Genomic DNA, 22,919 nt, shown 5'->3' with positions numbered 1-22,919 from the left:
AGATTGCAGTGCCTCTTCCTTTGGGATCCATAAAGCACTGCAGTACCAGTGTAGCTGCCTTTAGGGGATGCTACTACTAAGCAAATATCCAATGTATCTGTAACTTGCAAACCCCTATAACAACTGACATTGTAACCTACAAGCAACTGAGAACTTTTTTCCAGTACTCAGCTGAGAAACCATTCTTATTGCAAAGGAAAAAGGGTAGGAGGAGTCAGCCAGCTCCAGCCAGAGTACTAAGAGGAGCTGCTGAGAAGCACATCACTTTACTGAATGGTGCTCTGCAGTCAGTCACCATCCCTGTGACATCTGCCAGGATCAACATGTGGGCAGCAAAACTCCTACTTCTAGCTCTACTCATTTTATGTACAGGTGAGTACAGTTTATCGCTCCTATCCTGAAAGCATTGGAAATATCAAAATGCTTTCTAATACCATCTGTAGTTATTTTATTTTTACTATATGTATTTATTTTTGTTTGTTTTCTGTATGATTTATTTCTTTACTGTTGATAAACAGACTACAGATATTGTATGCATTAGCTAAGCCATTCTAAGCTTTTATAATAGTCATTTTCGCATTGGTATTTAAATCTGTTTTACATTTTGTGACATTTCTGCTATTTATCTTTTTCGCTTTTCTTATCTTTATGTCTCTTTTTGGCAGTCTACTTGCATGGATTTTTGAGATGCTTCAGTTTTCACTCATTTTTGGGATTTTATTTGAATATTTAATTATTCGATGTAGACATCAATGCAATTTAAATATGCGTTTCATTAAAAATCTAACCTCCGGATGTAAAACATCTGGCTTATTTGCCTGTTTAATTTTATGCTCCTGTATACTAAAAATTTTATAGTTTTCTATGCAAAGCATTCGAAACTTGGAGAAAAAGTTGCAGATGAAATTAATCAGAGTAAAAAATCTGCCTTTGGCTGGATTTTTTTCCCTTCTTAATAAATCTGATGTGCACTTTATCATGGTGGCAGATAAAGGGAAGATTGATACCCTACTGACCTGTAATAAATAGAGGTCACTTACTAACTGGGTGAACTAGTGCAAATGAACTGCATTAGATTTATATCACTGAACGGTCTCAGTAGAATTATTCTTTTTAATGTTGGAGTTTTTGCTGTAAATAGTTTCAGTTTTCAAATCAAAGAGAAAAAAATGTGTCAAGTTACTAAGCCTCATGCATGTTTGAAATACCTATCTGGAGGCTATTTCCAAATCACTAGTGTGTATGTTATGACTATTAAAGCAATATACGCATGCTGTTCCTGATACAGTAGTTGGCTTATAGAAATCATATTGCATTCAATTAGAGGTTAATGATCAAAAAAATGTTCCGCAGTTTGGGAATAGGGGGGGTTAAATGCATAATTGCCCATGAAAGAGAAATAATCTTCAGCTCAGCATTAACCAGTGAATTTCCATCCTTCACTTTTCTCCGCCTGTGGTTTAGAAGTGTGATTAGACCTGATATTTTATCGGAAAATGAGGAAGTGACTTGCAAATGGCAAATGCAAAATCATGTCATTTTCCTCCAATTGTTGTGTTTAAAGGAGAATCTGCTGCGAGGGAGAATTGAGGCTTGTTGCTTCCATTTAACTACAGATTTGCATTAGAAAATATTTGAAGACATTGTGTATTTTCAGTATATGCCATAGAATTTGCATGGCTGTAAACAGATGTAGCCAAAAGTGCATTTATTCTGCTTCTTTCATTTCATGGACTTGGTATTACTTTATTTCACCGGTTTGTTATTTATAGGGTTTGTTTATAAAGCATTTTAACATATTGTAACAGATTCAAAATAACATGGATTTTATATTGTATTTGCAAAGGTTTTTTTCAGCCATCTCCCTGTAACCATTCGGTTGTTTTTAACGTTAGTGTGCATTTTGCTTGTTGGTTACTACATACTGTTGCTTGTTGGCTGCTATATAATGTACGTATTTAATTACTTGGTTAGTTGCATGCGGAGAAGTTTAATAAGAAAAATTTAAGGCAAAAGTTGTATGTTTCTAATTTAGCCTTAAATAGGTTTTCCCACAAACAAAGTTAATTTTAATCAACATTTGAATCAATAGATCTTTGAATAATAATAAGTTCCATAATTGGATGTGTTAATAAAAAATGTTCCTGTGCTGAGATAATCTTATAAATGTGCCCCTGCTGTGTACTGTGTAATGGCTGTGTGTGACCGTGCAGGAACATGGTCTGATCATACCACATGTCCTAGGCAGGGGCAGGTGGGTATACAGACATTACAGCAGGGGATCGCAGCTGATTCTTCCTTTGAGATAAAACATTGCTTGAAAACAGGCAGTGAAATGTTTTATCCTACAAAAAGAATCAGCTGTGATCCTGTGCTGTAATATCTGTATACTCTTTTGCTTCCTCCCCTGCCCAGGAGCTGTGATATGATCAGACCATGTTCCTGTAGGTCAGACACAGCCATTACACAGTATACAGCAGAGGAACATTTATAAGATTATCTCAGCACAGGAACATTTTATTTAACAAATCTAATTTTGGAACTTATTATTATTTTAAGATCTATAGATTAAAATTAACTTTGTTCAAGGGAAAACCCCTTTAATCATTTAGTGTAGGCCTCTATGTATCTGATCATCAACAAATAAAATTAATATTAATATACAGTATATATACTAATATCACCATTTTTTGTGTGTCTTGTGTGCTCCAACAGAATATAACTTTTTTATGCTCTGGAAGACAAACCCAAATAATCATATTTGTTTAATTGTGATGACATTGAGACTTGACAGGTATTGAAAAAAAAAACACAAAAGCTGATTGAACAGATGCAGATTTTGTTAGAAAGTCAGGATTTTAGGCTTCGAGTATGAAGAAACCGGACACTTGTAACATATACCATTCTACTAATTGCAATCCCAGCAGTCATTTCAGATAAAGTAATTACTGTACCACCTAATATCTAGTCTGATAGACAAGATAAGGATGGTTGGTGGTGTATTACATTGCCGGAACCAGATGTTTATACAAGAAAAACACAAATTATGACTCAATGGACCATAATAAATACCAGGAGCTTCATGCGGGATGTAAATCGTGCCATCAGCCTAAGGGAATATATGACATAACTTTTACTTGTACATTCCGTGTTCTCTTTTGTAATAACTGAGCATGAAAATGAGATACATTTGTAAATTCGTCATTCGGTACCTAAATAAGCATTCATATATTAACAGCTGATTTTCTATGCAGTGTAATAAAAGTATTACTGTAGAAGAAGGTATGGAAAGCTTCACATACTTGATGAGAAAGAAAACCTAATTCTATAAATGTCCAACTTTGTACGGAATTCAATGTACTGAAATGTCATTAAAGGATAATTTAGACAAGATTGCATATTTATACAGGAGGAATAGTCATGTCTATAAGTACCAGTCCGTGACATGTAAAATGGATTGTTCTCTTGTAGATATAACAGTTCAGTAATGCCCTAAGTGATTATTTATATGAGCTTTATTTGTTGAGAGCGTTCAGCCGTACACTAGCTCATATAAATGTGTCTAAGCTGAATGTACATCAGACATCCCAATAGCGGCTTGTATGTTTCACTTGGTAGAGCTGGAGTTGGCATTGTGCCAGTGGCCCCGGCTTAATGGAGTTGTATGTTGTTATCTGTGAAACATATGAATGTCAGAAATTCTATTTATAGCAATTTGAGGTTTCAGAAATATGGCTTGAAGCTTTAAGGACAGAACATTCCCTAAAGAATTAGATCACTCGCTAATTCAATTAAATAATGAGAGAGCATATTTATTCATGTATAGGCAATTTGCCAATATGCATTTTTACATAGCAAAGATTTCTGTATATTTGCTACTGCAAAAATATACTATTATCGTTGCCACCCTTATTTATTTTTGTTATTAATATTCCCTCTTCATTGGAATTTTCCTACTTCTCTAATCTCAACAGGCTATATTTAATGAGGTGAAATTTTTGGGCACTAACTCTGCTTTCTGCGGTAAAAAAAATGCCAAAATCTGAATTCTCATGGCTTTTCTTAATCAGATGTAATATGCAAAGCATGCTTAGGTAGTTGAATTAAAACTGTGAGTATTTATAACCACCGGTATATATATTTGACAAAAATTGCACACAAAAAATTGGCATACATTTATTATCTGTTTTAGATACTTATTACGCCTCTCTAGACATCTTCTTCTAGTGTCTAAAAAAGGGATTTTTTTTTACTCAAAATATTTTGTCCTTCCTAAGCCCTAGATAAAAGTGAACAAAATTACTTCAGAAAAGTATATGCCTTAGGTCACGTTCACACGTTCAGTATTTGGACACTATTTTACATCAGTATTTGTAAGCAAAAGCCAGGAGTGTTTCTATTATACTTTTCATCTGATTGTTCCACTCCTGATTTTGACTTATAAATACTGATGTAAAACACTGACCAAATACTCAACGTGTCAACGAGACCTTAGAGAATATTTTCACAACTGAAACCCACCTTGTAGAAAGGGTCAGGTAACTTGGCAGTTAAAAATAGACCAGACTGGATACCTCCAACTGGAGACAACCCCTTCAGACACATGATATTACATAATATTCTGGACGCAAATGAAAGATATCTAACATCAGTGCCCAGAAGAAAAGAAGTAATTAAAAAGAAATAAGGAACTTATCATAAAACCAGAAAAGGTAATGTATTAGTAGTGAATATGTTGGACCACCAAAATCAGCAATACTTTATAAATAAATCCAAGCACACCCAAAGTGATAGTGGAATAACAACTATTCTTCATTATGACAAAGGTACAGTATATAATATTCTGGGACAAAAATTGGCCTACATGAAAGAAGCACACAGAGAACAGAGAAGCACACAGAAATACATGTTTCTATGCAAAATTGTAATCTGAACCTGGATAGCAATACACTAAGGAATTAAATACATCATTAATTTATAAAATTTCACTTCATATCAGAAAGTACCAGCATGGTGACATTGTATATGTTTCCAAAAATATATATAAACTTGGAAATTCATGACGACTGCTAATCTCATGTGTGGTCAACTTGATTGGCCAAATTTCTAGGTAGGTTGAACGTGTTCTTAAAAGTGTTGTGTGACATTTGAATACTATTTTTGGAGGCATAGTTTGGTTTTAAAATAATAAACGTAGGAATACTCACCCTTCGTTGCCCCCAGGGATTTGGGCAGGCTGCTCCATAGGTCTGCTTCATCTTTGGAAGTGATCTTTACTCCATTCAGGTACCAGGACTATCAGGTGACTAGATGAGAGTGTCATCTGATATTTATATGTGATGATGCACTTTTCTAGTAATCTGACTGCTGCAGCCAATCACAGACTGCAGCAATCCCGATGATTTCTAATGGAGCAGACATCACTTCTGGAGCTGGCGCAGATCTCAAGAGCCACCACAGGAGGCGGACACTCAGACGTAGGCTGCTACGTCTGAGTGTCCACCTCCAGTAGGCGTACACTCCCAAAAAAAGTGCATGGTAGAGCTCACGTTCGCTCTGCCGTCACCATTGCAGTCTATGGCCCCCTTCACAGCATACATCCAGACCCCGTTTTGAGGGGAATTTAGGACGTATGCCCCGACGGGGACACAGAACGCAATGTGAAAGGACCCTAAGCTGGAATAGCGAGGATGCCAAAAAGTTTAATTGAAACTATTCATGCCTGCATTAGTAACCCAGTTTCATAAGGATATCCTTGTTATTTACGGGCTCCCAACAGATTTCCTTTAAATGAACTTTTAGCAATAGGTCCATTACCTGAGGGTACCAATTTAGACACTGTAGAGACCATGAATGTTGAATCTTGGCTTTCTAATATTCCACGTCAGGATGGATTAAAAGCTTGCCATATATTTCTGAAAAATTAATTTTTTTTTCAGTTTGTGGTTGAACTTACAAAATTCTAATTCAACAATAATTCTAATTAGCACTTAAGTACTTTTTTGTTTTACTGAATTAACACTCTTTATGCCAATATCAAGATAAAGAGCAATGTAATAAGGACATCATTGTATCAAAAGTCAAATTGATCATCCAACATCTCTCAGATGGGATAGTTTCTATACTATACTATTTCTATACTTTACAGTTAAGGTATTATATACAACCACATATGTTCGAACCCTACAGGAACAAAATTTTTTTAAGTCAGGTTTACCATCCACAAACAGTTAGAATTTAAATTTCCAGATCCAATAGACTATCAAGAAGTTAATAAAGCAAAACAATAAAATTATCAGATGCCTCTAAAAGTCACCTACGAGCTAAGCCCGCATTTTTGCCGGCAGATGATGGCTGTGATATTCAGCCATCATTTTCCTCTAAGAGCACTGAGTGAGTGAAGCTGAGCTCTACCTACTGCTTTTTAAAGGCAACCTGTTGTAGAGCTATTGCCAGCACCCCTGCATGGTGTCTCCTTCCCCCTCTATGCAGGGACGCCAAATTACTCTCTGATCCAGTCCTCTGTGCAGTCCCCGACATGCTCCTGCCTCCTGCTTCCTGCTGCTGTGCATGCCACATTGTGTTTCGGCGGCACACCTACTGTGCACGTGTGTGTACTACCCTGTTCTTAAAGGTAAATTCCCCCAGCTCACAGCTGGGAGGCATTTAGTTAATGTGTTCTCCTGCATGGCGTCTCCCAGCCTATAGCTGGAAGGCATCTTGCATAATAGGCAACCTCCCCAATAGGTGTGTGCAACCGTACGTTGCCAGGACCCTGTCCCTAGGCTGTTACAGTTATTCCCATATCCTGTGTTCTCATTATTCAAGTATAGTTTGTCCGTGTTTCCTGTGGCCGCTTCGGCGGAATCCGAATCCTGAAACTGCGTCCGCGGTATCTGTACCCCATGGCTGCATCAGCTGTACTAGAACTGGTACTCTGGGGGCTGCATGCCCAGGCCTGTACCCTGAACCTGTACCTTTGACTGATCTAGTCTGAACATATTTCAGTGGCCATCCTGTCTGCACAGTCTAAACCTGTTTCAATGGTCGTCCTGTCTGCACAGTCTGAACCTGTCCCAGTGGCTGTACTGTTTGCACAGTCTGAAATTGTCCCAAGTGGCTATCCTGCCTTGTTGAGAATCTGAATTAATGTCTCTGACACTTGGGGTCAGCTGCTACCGGAGCCCTGGAGTGGTACCTGGCAGCTACCTGTCGCACAAGCCTGACCTCACCACTAGAAGCTTCAGCGAACACCAAGGTAGCTGCTTAGTCACACCCCTCCAGGATAAGCCCAGTCTATGGCACAGTGGGTCCAGGAACCACTTGCACTACCTAGGAGCATAACACCTGTCAGGTTGGATAACACTAGTAACCTGCAGCGATAGGGTTAATTATGTTCTGCTGTTGCCCTGCTGCTGTACTAAAAGTGCAATACCCGGGAGAAAATTAACTTTATTCCTTCCAGGAACCATTGAATTTTAGTCATATAGGAGATTCTGGTGGGAATTACAGTCACTGTTCACAGCACTGAGAGCAGCTATTGGAAGCACGCCCCAGCACTTACTGACTTACTGACAGCTAATTCAGCAAAGCATCAGTGAAGAACCGTCTGTCAGTCAAAGTGCAGGGTCATTCTTACAGCCACCACTCACAGTATAGTGAGCAATGACTGTAGCTGCTCCAGGCACACCCACATGACTGAAAGCGGATGGCTCACGGGAGTAATAAAGTTAATTTTCTCTCAGGTGCTGCACTTTCACTTTTTTAACCTGCAGATTAACCCATATCTACAAGAGGATAGTGTTATCTGGCTTGATAAGTCCCCTTTACCTCCCTAAATGTCACTGTCAATGTCTGACATTTACAGCATGTGGCCCAATAAGTGCGCTGTTCCATGTTTCTATTCACCCCACTGCGACTAATTATTGGGCACCAATGGGTTTCCATGACAGCCAGGGGTCTACTGAAGGCCCCAATGCCTGCCATGATTGTGCTACATTGAAGACAAGTCTTTTGCTGGGCTTCATACAAGAGTGTGATTTTTACTATACACTGCAATACTTTGGTATTGCAGAATTTAAGCACAAATAATCAGATGATATTAGGTTCAAGTCTCCTAAGGGGGCTAAAAATACAGTAAAAATAAAAGTAATGTTTTTTAAAATAGAAAAAAAAGTTATCAGCCTCTTTTTCCTGTATTAAAAATAAAGAAACAATAAAAATACACATATGTGGTATTGATGCTTCCATAAAAATCAGAGCTATAAAAATAGATAAATAAATTATTGACCTGATTGGTATACAATACAAAGAGAAAAAAAATTGAAATACCAGAATTTAGATTTTTCAGCTTGTACAACAAAGCAAAAAAATATGAAGCGATCACATCACAATATGTACCACAAGCTGTTATCAATAGAAATGTCAAATTACCACACTAAAAACAAACCCTCACACAGTCCCAACGACTGAAAAATTAAAATGTTCTGGGTCTCAGAAATAACACAAGCAAAATTTTTTTTTTATGAATTTCTCAATTTTTTTCACAACTTAAATAAAAAAATTGCAAACTTGGTTATGGCCATAATCATACAGACCTAGAGAATCACATTGTCAGATTATTTTTACGGCACTATGAATTCCATTAAAAAATAAAACAAAATCCAAAAAAATAATCTATAACTTGCCTCACAAAACACAAGCTCTCATCCACATATGTTAGTGGAATATAAAAGTCATGACTCTTCAAAGAAGAGTAAGAAAAAGCAAAAGTATAAAAAATGAAAAAAAAAAAAAATCACGTCACAAATGGGTTTAAAACTTTTTTTTATGGCTAGTTCATAGAATCATAGAATCATAGAATGGTAGAGTTGGAAGGGACCTCCTGGGTCATCTGGTCCAACCCCCTGCTCAAAGCAGGATTCACTAGATCATCTCAGACAGATGTCTGTCCAGCCTCTGTTTGAAGACGTCCATTGAAGGGGAACTCACCACCTCTCGTGGCAGCCTGTTCCACTCATTAATCACCCTAACTGTCAAAAAGTTTTTTCTAATATCTAATCTGTGTCTCCTCCCATTTAGTTTCATCCCATTGCTTCTAGTCTTTCCTTGTGCAAATGAGAATAAAGATGATCCTTCTACAATGTGACAGCCCTTGACATATTTGTAGACAGCTATTAAGTCTCCTCTCAGTCTTCTTTTTTGCAAGCTAAACATTCCCAAATCCTGCAACCGTTCCTCATAGGACATGGTTTGCAGACCAGTCACCATTCTGGTCGCTCTTCTCTGAACTTGCTCCAGTTTGTCTATGTCTTTTTTAAAATGTGGTGCCCAAAACTGTACACAGTATTCCAGATGAGGTCTGACCAAAGAGGAGTAAAGACCGATAATGACTTCACGTGATCTAGACTGTATGCTTCTGTTAATACATCCCAGAATTGTATTTGCCTTTTTTGCTGCTGCATCACACTGTTGACTCATGTTTAGTCTATGATCTATTAGTATACCTAAGTCTTTTTCACATGTACTGTTGCTTAGCTCTATTCCTCCCATTCTGTATATGCTTTTTTCATTTTTATTGCCCAGATGTAGTACTTTGCATTTTTCCCTGTTAAAAACCATTCTGTTGGTTGCTGCCCACTGCTCCAGTTTATTTAGGTCTTTTTGAATCCTCTCTCTCTCTTCTCTAGTATTAGCTATCCCTCCTAGCTTTGTGTCATCAGCAAATTTAATCAGTTTACCCTCAATTCCTTCATCTAAATCATTGATAAAGATGTTGAACAATACAGGTCCCAGGATGGAGCCCTGTGGTACCCCACATGAGACATTCATCCAGCTGGATGTGAAGCCATTTACAACCACCCTTTGAGTCCGATCACTAAGCCAGTTATGAATCCACCTAACAGTTGCCTGGTCCATTGCATACTTGGTCATTTTTTCAATAAGGATGGTGTGAGATACTTTGTCAAATGCTTTGCTGAAGTCAAGATATACTATATCTACAGTATTTCCCTGATCCACCCAGTCAGTGATTCTGTCATAGAAGGAAATTAAGTTAGTCTGGCATGACTTGTTAGTTACAAACCCATGCTGACTCTGGTTAATCACTTCATTCTTATCCATGTACTTACATACATGTTGTTTAATAATTTGTTCAAAGATCTTTCCTGGTATAGAAGTCAGACTCATCGGCCTATAGTTCCCTGGGTCCACCTTCTTCCCCTTTTTGAAGATAGGAACAACATTTGCTCTTCTCCAGTCTTCTGGGACTTCTCCTGTTCTCCAAGAATTTTCAAAGATTATGGAGAGTGGTTCTAAAATTTCTTCTACGATCTCCTTCAGTACTCTGGGGTGTAATTCATCTGGACCTGGAGACTTGAACTCATTTATGTTAGCTAAATATTCCCTCACAATCTTTCTGTTCACAGATAGCTTGGATTCCTCTATTCCTTTAAAAGGACAGTGAAGATCAGTTGATGTTACATTTTCTTTCTGAGAGAAAACAGATGCAAAATAGGAATTAAAAAGTTCGGCCTTCTCAACATCCTCTCTTACCATTTCTCCATTTTCATCCTGTAAAAATCCTATAGCATCTTTGACTTTTCTTTTACTTTTGACATACCCCCAAAATCCTTTTTTATTGCTTTTGACATCTCTTGCAAGCCTTAATTCATTGTCAGCTTTAGCTAACCTGATACGTGCCCTACAGGATCTGCAGACTGCATTATAATCTTCTTTAGATATGCCTCCCTCTTTCCATTTAATAAACATTTCTTTCTTTCTTTTTAGCATGTGTTTAAGTTCTGTGTTCATCCATCCTGGTTTCCTTAAATGCTTCCCATTCTTCCTACTTTTCGGGATTGTTAACGATTGTGCTTTGAGAATCTCATTTTTAAAAATTTCCCATTCTTCCTGGACATTTTTTGTCCTTAAGGACATCCAGCCATTGGATCCCTCCTATTCTCTTTCTGAGTCTCTTAAAATCTGCCTTTCTAAAATCTAACCTTGAAGTCTGAGTCTTCACATGTCTTCCTCCTCTAGTTATCCAAAATTCTATAATAGCATGATCGCTGCCTCCTAGGGTCCCAGCCACCTTTACCTCCTCAACCATTTCCTCCCTGTTTATAAGGATTAGATCCAAAGTAGCAGATCCCCTTGTTTTCTCCCCTACCTTTTGGAAGATAAAGTTGTCAGCAAGAGAGGATAAGAATTTGCTTGACCTGTTAGTTTTACTTGAGAGAGATTCCCAACAAATGTAATGTGAAATCTCCCATGACCACTACGTCATATTTTTTGGAGAACTTGGTCATTTGATACATAAAGAGTTCATCCATATCTTCAGCTTGCCCAGGTGGCCTGTAGTAAATGCCTACAATGGTGTCCTTTCCGTTGTTCTCTCCTTGTATTCTTACCCAAACAGTTTCCACAGAACTCCCAGTCTCTGAAGCTTCAATCTCTGTGCAGATATACGCTTTTCTAACATACAATGCAACACCTCCTCCTCGTTTATCAAGTCTGTTTCTTGCAAATAAGTTGTATCCTTTTAGCCTTTTATTCCAATCATGTGTATCGTCCCACCAAGTTTCAGTGATTCCAATGACATCATATTCCTTTTCCTGCATTAGTAGTTCCAATTCTCCTTGTTTGTTGCTCATGCTTTGTGCATTTGTATAAAAACATTTTTGTTTGTGATTGGTTTCTCTTCCTCCCATATTTTTATTATTTAAATTGTTTTGTCTTTGTTCTTCCTTTCCACTTCCAGTAGCAGAGATCTCAATAGTATTTGTCAGCTGTATGGCTTTTTCTGGCCTTTTGCTTCCCTTCCCACATTGTTCTAGTTTAAAGCTCTTCTGATGAGTGTAGCAAGGCGACTTCCAAATACATGTTTTCCAGTCTTCATAAGGTGCACCCCATCTCTAGCAAGTAGTCCATCGTATAGGTAATTCATTCCGTGATCCAGAAATCCAAATCCTTGTTGACGGCACCATCGACGTAGCCAGTTGTTCACCTGTAGAATCTTATTCCACCTCATTGTTCCATGGCCATCCACTGGGAGGATGGATGAGAAGACCACCTGCGCTCCCAATTCTTTCACTTTCTTGCCTAAGTCTTCAAAGTCACTGCAGATGGTTTCCAGGTCCTTTCTTGTGGTGTCATTTGTCCCCACATGTATTAGCAGGAATGGGTAGTGATCTGTAGGTCTGAAGAGTCTTGATATCCTGTCAGACACATCTTTAATTTTTGCTCCTGGAAGACAGCACATTTCTCTTGAGGTTATGTCTGGTCTGCAGATAGCGACCTCTGTTCCTCTTAACAGGGAATCCCCCATGACCACCACTCTCCTTTTTTTCTTCACAACATTCTTCTTTCTCCATCCAGGAGGATTCTGAGGGCTTACAAGGTTATTCATTGCTGGCAAAGTCTTATTTTGCTGTATTTCTTCATGGTTCTCCTGCGTGAGAGCCTGGTACTGGTTCCTGAGCAGTATGGGTGCTGACTGCCTCTCGATCCTCCTGCTTCTGTGGGTCACATGCTTCCATTCCTCTGTTTCGTCAGGTGCAGTTCGAATTTCTTCTCTTTCTGAATCATGAAGAGATAATTCTGCTCTGTCTAAGAACTCTTCACCTTCCTTAATGATTTTCAAGGTAGTTAACCTCTCTTCTAGATTTCGCAACTTTTCCTCCAACAGGGACACAAGCTTGCATTTCTGGCATGTGAAGTTTGGCTTTTCCACTGGCAAGTCTGTGAACATGTAGCAGGATATGCAGCTCACCAAATGGCTCCTGGACTCTTCCATGTTCTTATTGTTAATGTTCTGAAAACAGTGAAAAAAGCTTAAAAAAAAAGCTTCAAAATGCGCGCGCCAGTAGGCGCGCGGTTTACCGATGTCCTCTTTTCAGCTCCAACAGCCAAAATCCAGTGTTCTTTGAGCTCGCAGAGACTCTTCACTTACCCCAAAATGCAGTGGGAATATGCAAATTATCTCCTCAGGACTCCTCCCCTGGTTTACCGATGTCCTCTTTTCAGCTCCAACAGCCAAAATCCAGTGTTCTTTGAGCTCGCGGAGACTCTTCACTTACCCCAAAATGCAGTGGGAATATGCAAATTATCTCCTCAGGACTCCTCCCCTGGTTTATAGATATTGAAAAAACATTCAGAAGTCCTTTTTCCAAAAAAAAAGATAAAAGACAGAACCAGGCAAATAGTTTGTAAAAAATTGGTGGTAAAAATTTTGAAGCATACATATGAAGCAAATAGACATACAGAAACTTTTTCCCCTGATATACACATTGCCCAAAATTTTGTATTTGTGAGTATTGCAAAACATGACACAGGTGTGCAACACCTTCATAAAGCAGACTCATAATTTTCTTCTGATATTCATTTTTTTTACCAAGTAAAATGTGATAAAACAAGGGTTAATGTGACAGTTTGATTGCTTTTTTTACACTCTGTGTGTAAAGTGGTGCAACCAAAAATGGCAATTCTGGCATTTCAATTTTCTTTTCTACTCAGTATTTAAAATACAGTTTAAATGATTTTTTTATTTTGATAGATTTGATTTTTTTTTCAGCATGATACTAAATATGTTTATTTTTTGAAATTTTTGTATTTCTTTATTTTTGAAGGTGAAAAAGAAGGGGTGATTAAACTTTTCTACAATTGTTATTTTTTCTATTTTTTCCATTTATTTCTCAATTTTTACTTTTTCTATTACTATTTTTGTAGACTTGAACCTGTAATCATTTGATCGCTTATACCATACATGTCAAACTCTTGCCCATGGGCCAAATCTGGCCCACAGAGTGATTATATTTGGACAGCAACTCCAAAACCACCACCCCTTTGTGGGGCCATTATTCTGTATGGAGATCTATGTGGGGCACATTATACTGTATAGAAGGCAATGTGGGTCCCATAATACTATATGGAGGACTATGTGGGGCCTATTATACTATATGGTAAGCTATGTGGGGCCATTATACTGTTTAGAAAACTATGTGGGGTCCATTGTTCTGTGTGGAGGACTGTGTGGGGCCCATCACACTGTATACTGGTTGGCTCGCAACTTGTCCAAGTTTTTAATTTTGGCCCTCTGCGTTTTTGAGTTTGACATCCCTGGCTTATACCATACATTTCAATACCACGGTGGTCTCTATAGCTACAGGCAGATACCTGCTATGTAACACAGCCGGCATCTGCCACGTAGGATGCAGAGTGAGCTCCTGACCTTGCTTCCTTATTTGCTTACGAGCTATGTCAATATGTACATCACAAAATCCGACAATATTTTAAGAGTAAGGCCTTGAGAAGGCTCTCCCTCTCATGGTCTTTGTACGACTTCTTTCAGTATGTTCTATAAGGCAATGTTCCCCAACTCCAGGCCTCAAGGCCCACCAACTGGTCCTGTCTTCAGGATTTCCTTAGTATTGCACAGGTGATGGAATTGTTGCCTGTGCAGGTGATGTAATTATCACCTGTGCAATACTAAGGAAATCCTGAGAACATGACCTGTTGGTGGGCCTTGAGGACTGGAGTTGGGGAGCCCTGCTATAAGAGATAAATGGACATTATAGAAATTAATGTCCGACTAAGACCCTACCTCTTTGAGCCAGAGGTCAGAGATGTTGAGTATCACCGCTCCCACTCTGATAGACCTGGCTTTTCCCAACTTCAACTACTTCATTCAATATGAGCTAGTGAGCAGGGATTTTGTGGTAAAATAGTGATGTAAAGTTTAACAAGCTATGAATGGTAATCAGACAGACTATCAATTACAGCACAGTTTACTTCTTCATTTTTTGTCTATTTCCTTACCACTTCTAGTCCAGGCTCAAGATGATCATATGAAAAATCTGAATGAAAACGGATGATTTCTCATCTGTTGTTGATTCGTATCAACATTCTTTACTTCTGTATTTCATTTGTCCATTTTGTACATCAGTATGACAACCCTATGACCTCTGTGTTATATATCGATAATTAAAAAAATAAAAAGTCAACCAAACTTTCAGATGTAATAATGGGAATGGGTCCATTAAAAATAGATGCCATAGAGACCATCAGTCCAAAAGTAAAAACTTTCATATGGACTAGCATATAAAAAGTAAGTTCAGTAGCATGAGAAAAGTAAATGCATCTTAGGCCACAGCCCCACTGTAAGTATTTGGTCAGTATTTTTTCTCAAGAGTGGGAGCCAAAACCAGGTGAGGAACAATCAGAGAAAAGGTATAATAGAAACAAGTCACCAATTCTGCATTTATCACCCACTCCTGGTTTTTGCTCCCACTCCTGAGAAAAAATACTGACCAAACACTGATAGTGGGGCTGTGGCATTAGAGGAGTAATTGCTACTTTAAAATTGAAAGAAGATTTAAGGGTTTATATGTGACAAAACATTAGTCATTTCATGGGAATCTTTTTCAGTGTGGGTGACGGGAAAATAGAAAAGTATTTATATTATTAGTGGAAAGAACTGTAAGATTTGTTTGTTTACTTTATCAAAACATTGGCAAGACATAGAATAAAGCAAATGTTGTACCATATTTTTACTATTCTACTTTGCGGACAGATAAAATCAAAAGCAAAATATAATATTTTGCCTGCAATTCTAAGCATTACTAAATAAATACAGTACAGTGAATTGAGTAAGCAGTAGTTTTCTGCAGAGCATGCATCATACAGGACATGAAGATCATGTAACAGTCAGCCCTGAGCTGTTAGTAAGGTCTGCTCACTGATTGCTTCTTCTTTTAAATAAATAATTGTATTTGCCAAACTGAGAGGAAATCATTTCAGCCCTGCCAGCAAGAAGCATGTAATAGCAATTGATTTGTAATACATTTCTGGAAAATAAATGTCAAGTCATTGTGGTAGAAAGAAGAAGCTCGCTGAGAAAGGATGATAATGAATGAGTCATTTAGGTTAGTTTATTGGCTTGTTTGCATTGTTTTTTGGTCATAATTGCAATAGTTGTGTTATTCATTTATGTTTTATTGTTAATCCAGTTTGTTTTCTAGTTGGGACCTGAATCTACCAGCTTGCAAATGACTTTGTGACTGAGTTGTGGGATTTGCCTAGTATACCTTGTTAGTGTGTTGTAGAGGAACAGCCATTTTTCACGCACGACAAAATGCAGGGAAGACCAATAACCACCAGCACTTCTATAAGATACACACATTAGGCTTTAAAAGGAGCCTGTCAGCTGATTAATGCTGCCCAAACTGCAGGAAGCATGAATAAGAGTCAAGCTGCACAATTTCAATCAGGTTTTTTTTTCTGGAACGCTGGAGCCACCAGTCCAACCACCCCTGTTTCCCACTGTTTGGTCTTCGGACCTCTTGTTTTTACTTTTCCCTGTCGCGAACATCCTCTTCCACCTTCTTCACTCTAACAACACATGTCATGACATCACCACATGGGTCCCCCAAGGAATTGACTAGGACTAGGACAAGATACATCGTAACCTTGTGACAACACAATGTGTCAGAGGCCTAGTCATGCCAGAATCCCTGGCTTAGAGTGAAGAAGGTAGAAGAGGATGCAAGCAACAATGGAAGATGAAAATAAGAGGCACAGAGGACCAGATGGCAGACTACGGTGGTGTCAGGAGAAGTAAGCGTTGACATAAATATTATTATTTTTTCCATCCTACATTTCTTTAGCTCCTCGGTCTCTTCAGATCCCAAAACATAACAAGAAGCATTCAATTTGCTTTGAATAGCTTTGATACAAATTGAATTACCCCAATAAATTTGAGAGATTTTCTAAATTTGAATCTCTACGGATTCGATCAGCTCTACTTGCAAGCTCATGATTTGATTAGAAACTTCACTTGGAAGACTGGACTTCAACGTAGGAGAAAACCCAAAGGGGCTCTTGTGCTTTAAATAATGGTTTCACACTTTGGCTACAGGTCTCAATGTCAGGCTGACAGCAATCGCACAGTGACGGTCTATCCTAGCAATTTGCCTGTCACATACATTGCTTACTTTTTGATAAGTGTAAAAACAGTGGAGAGGAAGACAAAAGATTTCAGGGTTAGTGAAAATTTAAAGCAACATCTATTGGCTGGAAAATGGAGCTGTTTTGACGGCCAGATGCTACAGTAATGACTCAGCAAAAGGAAGTTTAGATGTGGAGTGGGGAAAAGGTAACAGTATAGAAACATGAACACATGGTGGAAGCAGAACACAGCCTGGTAGCAGGACACAGGTTGGTGGTGGGACATAGGTTGGAAGCAGGTCGCAGATTAGCAGCAGGATGCATGCTTGTTTGACGTAATGCAGACAAGACTAGGGAGATAGAATAATTAGGCTGTGTGCCCACGATGCGTTTTTTAAGCGTTTCCACAGTGGAAAAAATTGTTGCAGAAACGCTTAAAAAATGCATGGTAGAAGGCCTGCCATGTTCCCCAATGATAATCCGCATGTGCTGTGCACATGCTGCGGAAATTTCCGCTGCGGATTACCATTGCGGAAAAAAACACAGCACTACCAATTATTTTGCGGAAGTGCTGCATTTTCGCCGCCATTGACTTGCATTAGAACGCATGGAATCCGCATCACTGTATATGTAGATGCGCATTCCACGCGTTCCAATGTGCGGATGGAACGCATGGAATCCGCATCACTGTATATGTAGATGCGCATTCCACGCGTTCCAATGTGCGGATGGTACCCAGGTCTAGAGGAGAGGAGACTCTCCTCCGGACCCGGGTACCATAGAAACTGTGAAAAAAAAAGAATAAAATAAAAAATTAATATATACTTACCTTCTGACGGCCCGCGGTGCGCTCCTCCTCGCATGTCGGCAGTTCGCGATGGACTGAAGGACCTGCGCTGACATCATAGTCATGTGACGGGTCACGCGACGCTGACGTCGGCTGGTCCTTCAGTGTACCGCTGCCAGTAAGGGAGAACGGAGGCAAGCAAAACTGCGGGGGCCATCAGAGGGTAAGTATATATTTATTTTTTTATTTTTTACCATTCTTTCGGTCACAGTATATAAATCCATGCCGTTTGCATGGATTTATATAGTGTGACCAAGTTAACAAGCACTTTCCAAGTGATGCTAAAATCTCTTGGAATGCTCTTGTCAACCCGCACGCGGAAATGCATGTGAAGAACGCTTCACTTCCACTTGTCCCTAGCAGGAAAAACGCATGTACAATCCTCATGTACAATCCGCATGCATTTTTTTCTGCCAGGGAGATGCAGAAACGCTCAGGAAAAAATCCTGAGCATTTCTGCATCGTGGGCACATAGCCTTAAAGTGTTTTAAATCTGAGTTCACAATAGCAGAGGTCTAAACAGGATTGATATTAGAAACTGCAGAGTAAAATATATATTAACACTCAGGCTCTAATGAATGAAATAATAGGATTTAAATAGTACAACTTCAATGAACATAACAGAAAAAGCTGTATTACATCAGAGTTTAGATCCAGAGAAGAGTTAACTTATAATAAGGAGCAGCAGACAGGTAAAGTCACATAACAGAGTCAAGATAATGCAATCATACTTGAACTTACAATATAGCACAAAATATGGACATGAAGAAGACCACTAAGGTCAAATGGCATCCTACCAGTAAGGAAGAGGAAAGAAACAACATAAATAGCACAGGTCATGACAGCACCAACAGTGTTACAGTCCCATTAGTAACTGTAATTTGTGGAGTAACTGAAAATATGAATTGTATTACAATCATAAATGCTTTGCGGAATTTAGCATATATATTCTCGCTGCTTGGAAAAAGTTATGAGGGTTTTCAACCCCTGATTTAGAAAAAAAATAGCGTGCATACATTAAAAATCCTCACCTCCTCTCTGAATATTGCCTAGGTTCCCTGTTAGTTTCTCTTTTTCCTTTTCCAGCTGGGATGGTCATTGTGACTGTTGTGGCCATTCTCTGGTGGCAATAATGACTAATTCATTACCATTCTTGTCAGTAATACTTTGCAGCAGTCACATACCCATGAAGAGCATCCATAGAGAACTATTAAAGGGGTTGTCCAGGTTTGCCACTTCCGGCCACATTCCAACTAGACACACAGAGACACACAGATGACATTATGAATGAAAATCGTCCTAGTTTTCTGGATGAAAATCACATGATTTGAGCCAAGCCTTAGAGTTATATCGGCTGCTAATATTCAGCATGTTCTCTTAATATGTCTCATTTACATATTGTTCAAAAAATAGTCACCTCACTAACATGTTATAATGTATTATCAGTTAAGTGAAGTCAGTGGCAAATTTGCAATGTGTCTTAATTTTCTAGGAGGATCCATAAAATGTTAGCTCTACCTAAGGCCCTATGTTGTTATCATGATGACCTGACTCTGAGTGCATACTTGTGTATGTCTGCTTATAGGAACACATGTATATGCGTAAACATAAACTAGAAATATAATTTAGAATATTGATGAAGTCCAGATATCATTTCATCAAAATAATTCCATCCATAAGTCATTCTGTCTATAAAAATGTCATTGTTTTGATATGTCATGAAACATCATGAAATAAAATACAGTAAACAAAGAAAATGAGGAAAAAAATGAGGTCAGTTCAGGCAAACAAGTAGATTGTTTTCATAGTAAACCCCAAATTTGTCATATTTAATTTATTTACATACAAAAATATATCCATGTACGCTAAGTATTCTTTAGAATCTAAACCTTGGTAATCAATAAAGACAGTCATCCCAGCAACTGAAATGCTGACCACAGACTAACAGGAATGTGAGAGATCACTCTGAGCTGTTTTTGTTTTTGGTAATTTTAAACATTTCAAGGAAACTGAAAAGACAGTAATGACTTTTGGAAAATGTTTTGATAGGTGATCTCTGAGCTAGAAAAAAAATCTAATGGTTCTTCTGGTAAGTGCAAATGATATTAAATATCTGTACATATCCCCATCACTTGCCATATCTTCCTGCAACATGAAATATTACAGCTGTGCAGCAAGTTCCCATGTTCTCTAAACTAAACGCAGGGTGAAACTGAAAGAAAAATATACACACTATACAACTGTCACTGTAAAAATAACATGTAATGATACGCTCGTGGGCTGTGTTTAGTTTTGTCATTTCCATTATTCTGAATTACTTGAGAGTGTTTAAACTTAGGAAAATGTGTATTGTATTATTTTTAGAAGTGTTTTTTTATCTAAAAAGTGTCCATTTTCTGTTCTGATGTCGCGCTAAACTACAGATTAGAAATCTTATTTTTATCAACCATTAGGACCCAACCAATCTCTTTAACAAACCCAACTTTCACCTATGACATAATCATGTTGAGAGAGCTTATCCCCCACATACTATATCCTCACTCATCCATTGCAGACTGTGAGCCCTCGCGGGCACGGTCCTCGCTCCTCCTGTACCAGTCACCGACTCGTTTTTGTTCAAATTATTGTACTTGTTGTTTGCTATGTATACCCCTTTTAAACATGTAAAGCACCATGGAATTAATGGCGCTATAATAAATAATAATAATATGGATCAGTGTTCAATCATGCACAACTCCAGTGTCGATGAAACAAGTTAGCACTCCTCCGCACCTTGGTCATGTGGTTAAACATTTTAGAAAATACCAATTTGTCTTGTTGCCATAATATACATATCTGAATAGACTTATTTCACTTTGTGAAAAGTTAAGAATGGCATGTATGTGCAATTAATATTATTTCCTATGAGTAAAAAATGCATGTGCTTCAAAAACATCTCATTAATTTCTGTCTTCAAAGATGCAGAGAAGTTCAAAACAATCTTTTACTACTTCATTAATAATAATGTCATTGAAATTCAAGCAAAATTTTTGACAAGAGAACACATTTGCTACTCTTAATCCATATTTTTTAAATCATTGGGAAATAGTGAATGTTAAACTTTGCCAACTTCCATAATTCAAGCCGCTGTCAAGCGTCTTTAATAACAGAGACCTGATTGGACCATTTAAAAATAATGCAAGCAATCACAAGTTACCTATATTAATCACATGTGATCATCGGACCAATATTAGAAACTGTTAGTGATTAGTTACAAGTACAAATGAATGACTTATAACAATCGAGTTACACCTAAAGATCTATCTGAGATAATAAGTTCCGTAATTATAAATGTGGTGTAATAAAGAGGTTTTCTACCCCATGGCAAATTTTCATCAAACAGTGCAGCTTGATGAATACTAAAATGTGTAATATATACATTGTTAGGATTTGGCTCTGCTAGCCAGTTCGAGCAGTCATCATGTGACCACAAATATGCGATTTGTATACTTGTGGTCACTAGCCAACTAGGTTCTCATCTTTTTTCTATTGAGAGAAGTGGATGAGAGTAGAACATTGAAAGAAGCAGATGAGAAGTCAGAAGGATGCTGATGGCAATATGTTAATGACATACTTTCAGTCAATGATGACCATCCGACCCAGCTAACAGAGATAAATCTTAACAGTGTGCACATTACACAAGATTAGTATCGGCATGCTGCACTACTTGCCAAGAGTTTTCCCTGGTGAAGAAAACCCCTGTAGGTAAAATTTTTTTTGCTAAAAATCACAGAGCTTCCCTGATTCTGTGGCTCCTTTTCATTTTGTGCTGCATCTCACTATTGCAGAGACATTCATATTTGTTTCTTCTGGAGCGCAGTATGTGAAATCTCTGCTTTGCAGTCCAACTGGGCATTACTTCAACAGTTTTCCTTGGGGGCTTGCACTTTCACCCCTCCCTCCTAAATGCTGCCAATCACAGCTCGGCAGCATCTGAGATGCAAAGACTGCTAGATCAGATGCCTAGCTGTGATTGGCAACATCTGGGAGTGGTGAAAGCCACATGCCCCCAGAGAAGTCTGTGAAGAAACACTTAGTTGTACTGTAAATCAAAGATTCCGCATACTGCACTCCAGAAGAAAAAAGATGTAAATATCTCTGTAATGGAAAGATGCAAAATAAAAAGGGCATCAGGATCAAGGTACTTAACTCTCCTCTTTAACTGAATTATATAAATGGATATTTTTTTGTTTAAAAATAAATTGACAAATTATTTAGTGCCTAGTGTTTATTTCATGGATATTTATATTTTAGTAAAAATTTGAAAACAATTTAATTATAGAAAAAAGGAAGAGAAAAAGTTTATTCCAGGGATGCTTCTTTTTCTGTTGCTTTCCAGTACTTCCTGGAATGTCAATTAACCATTTTATTGTGGTCAGGCTTCGGTGAATTCTACTGAGGGTTTTGCCTCACATAGCAGCGTGTTAACCATGTCATACAAATCACTTAGTATTTTCTATTATAAGATTTCTCTGATGCACTGTTATAATTTTATAGGCATGATCTTTGTTTTGCTATTGTATTTATCAACTGTATTTGTTTACATTTTAGCAAGTTGTTCATGGATTTCTGCCATTTTGATGAGATCCATTAGAAGTGGTTAAACTAAAGCTAATGAACTTAATAGACAATACTTTTTTTGTATCAAAATGGGCCCCATTAATTACTGGAGTACTTATTAGCATCAGTTTATTTATATTTTTTTTATGCCCATCCTACGGAAATGAAGCATAACACAGCACCTGAAGGCTGAAAGCCAATTAATACTGCCCAAACTAAGGGCAGCATGAATCAGACTTTTGCTGTGTAATTTCAGCACAGTACTTTTAAAATACAGCCTGGCACCATGTTGCACAAGTGATTAGTCCAAGAGGCCAGTCAGTAGCTGTCAGCATCTTTCAACCCTGTTACCATTGAGTCACTGATTTCTCCCTATACACACATTTAACCACTTCGCGCCAGAGCCTGTTTTTGCCTTCGTGACCGGGCCAATTTTTTCAATTCTGACCACTGTCACTTTATGAGGTAATTACTCTGGAACGCTTCAACGGATCCACCTGATTCTGAGATTGTTTTTTTGTGACATATT

General features: G+C 38.1%; 1 protein-coding gene across 3 annotated transcripts in view; it reads left to right on the top strand.

Moving 5' to 3' along the window:
- The first annotated feature begins 210 nt into the window (after positions 1-210).
- The window catches only part of HGF (hepatocyte growth factor), a 258,626-nt gene continuing 235,917 nt past the window's right edge, over positions 211-22,919 (top strand). For 2 of the 3 annotated variants that reach the window (XM_073652311.1, XM_073652310.1), the window contains exon 1: positions 212-372. In XM_073652311.1, coding sequence (XP_073508412.1) covers positions 324-372 — 49 coding nt within the window. In that variant the 5' untranslated portion in view covers positions 212-323. Of the gene's footprint in view, positions 373-22,919 lie in introns of all 3 variants that reach the window. The other variant, XM_073652313.1, reaches the window with a different exon arrangement.

This window comes from Phyllobates terribilis, unplaced genomic scaffold (assembly GCF_046119375.1).
Source record: "Phyllobates terribilis strain yellow unplaced genomic scaffold, ASM4611937v1 Scaffold_11__3_contigs__length_659146591, whole genome shotgun sequence".
Classification (NCBI taxonomy): Eukaryota; Metazoa; Chordata; class Amphibia; order Anura; family Dendrobatidae; genus Phyllobates; species Phyllobates terribilis.
This window is presented reverse-complemented; position numbering and strand designations above follow the sequence as displayed.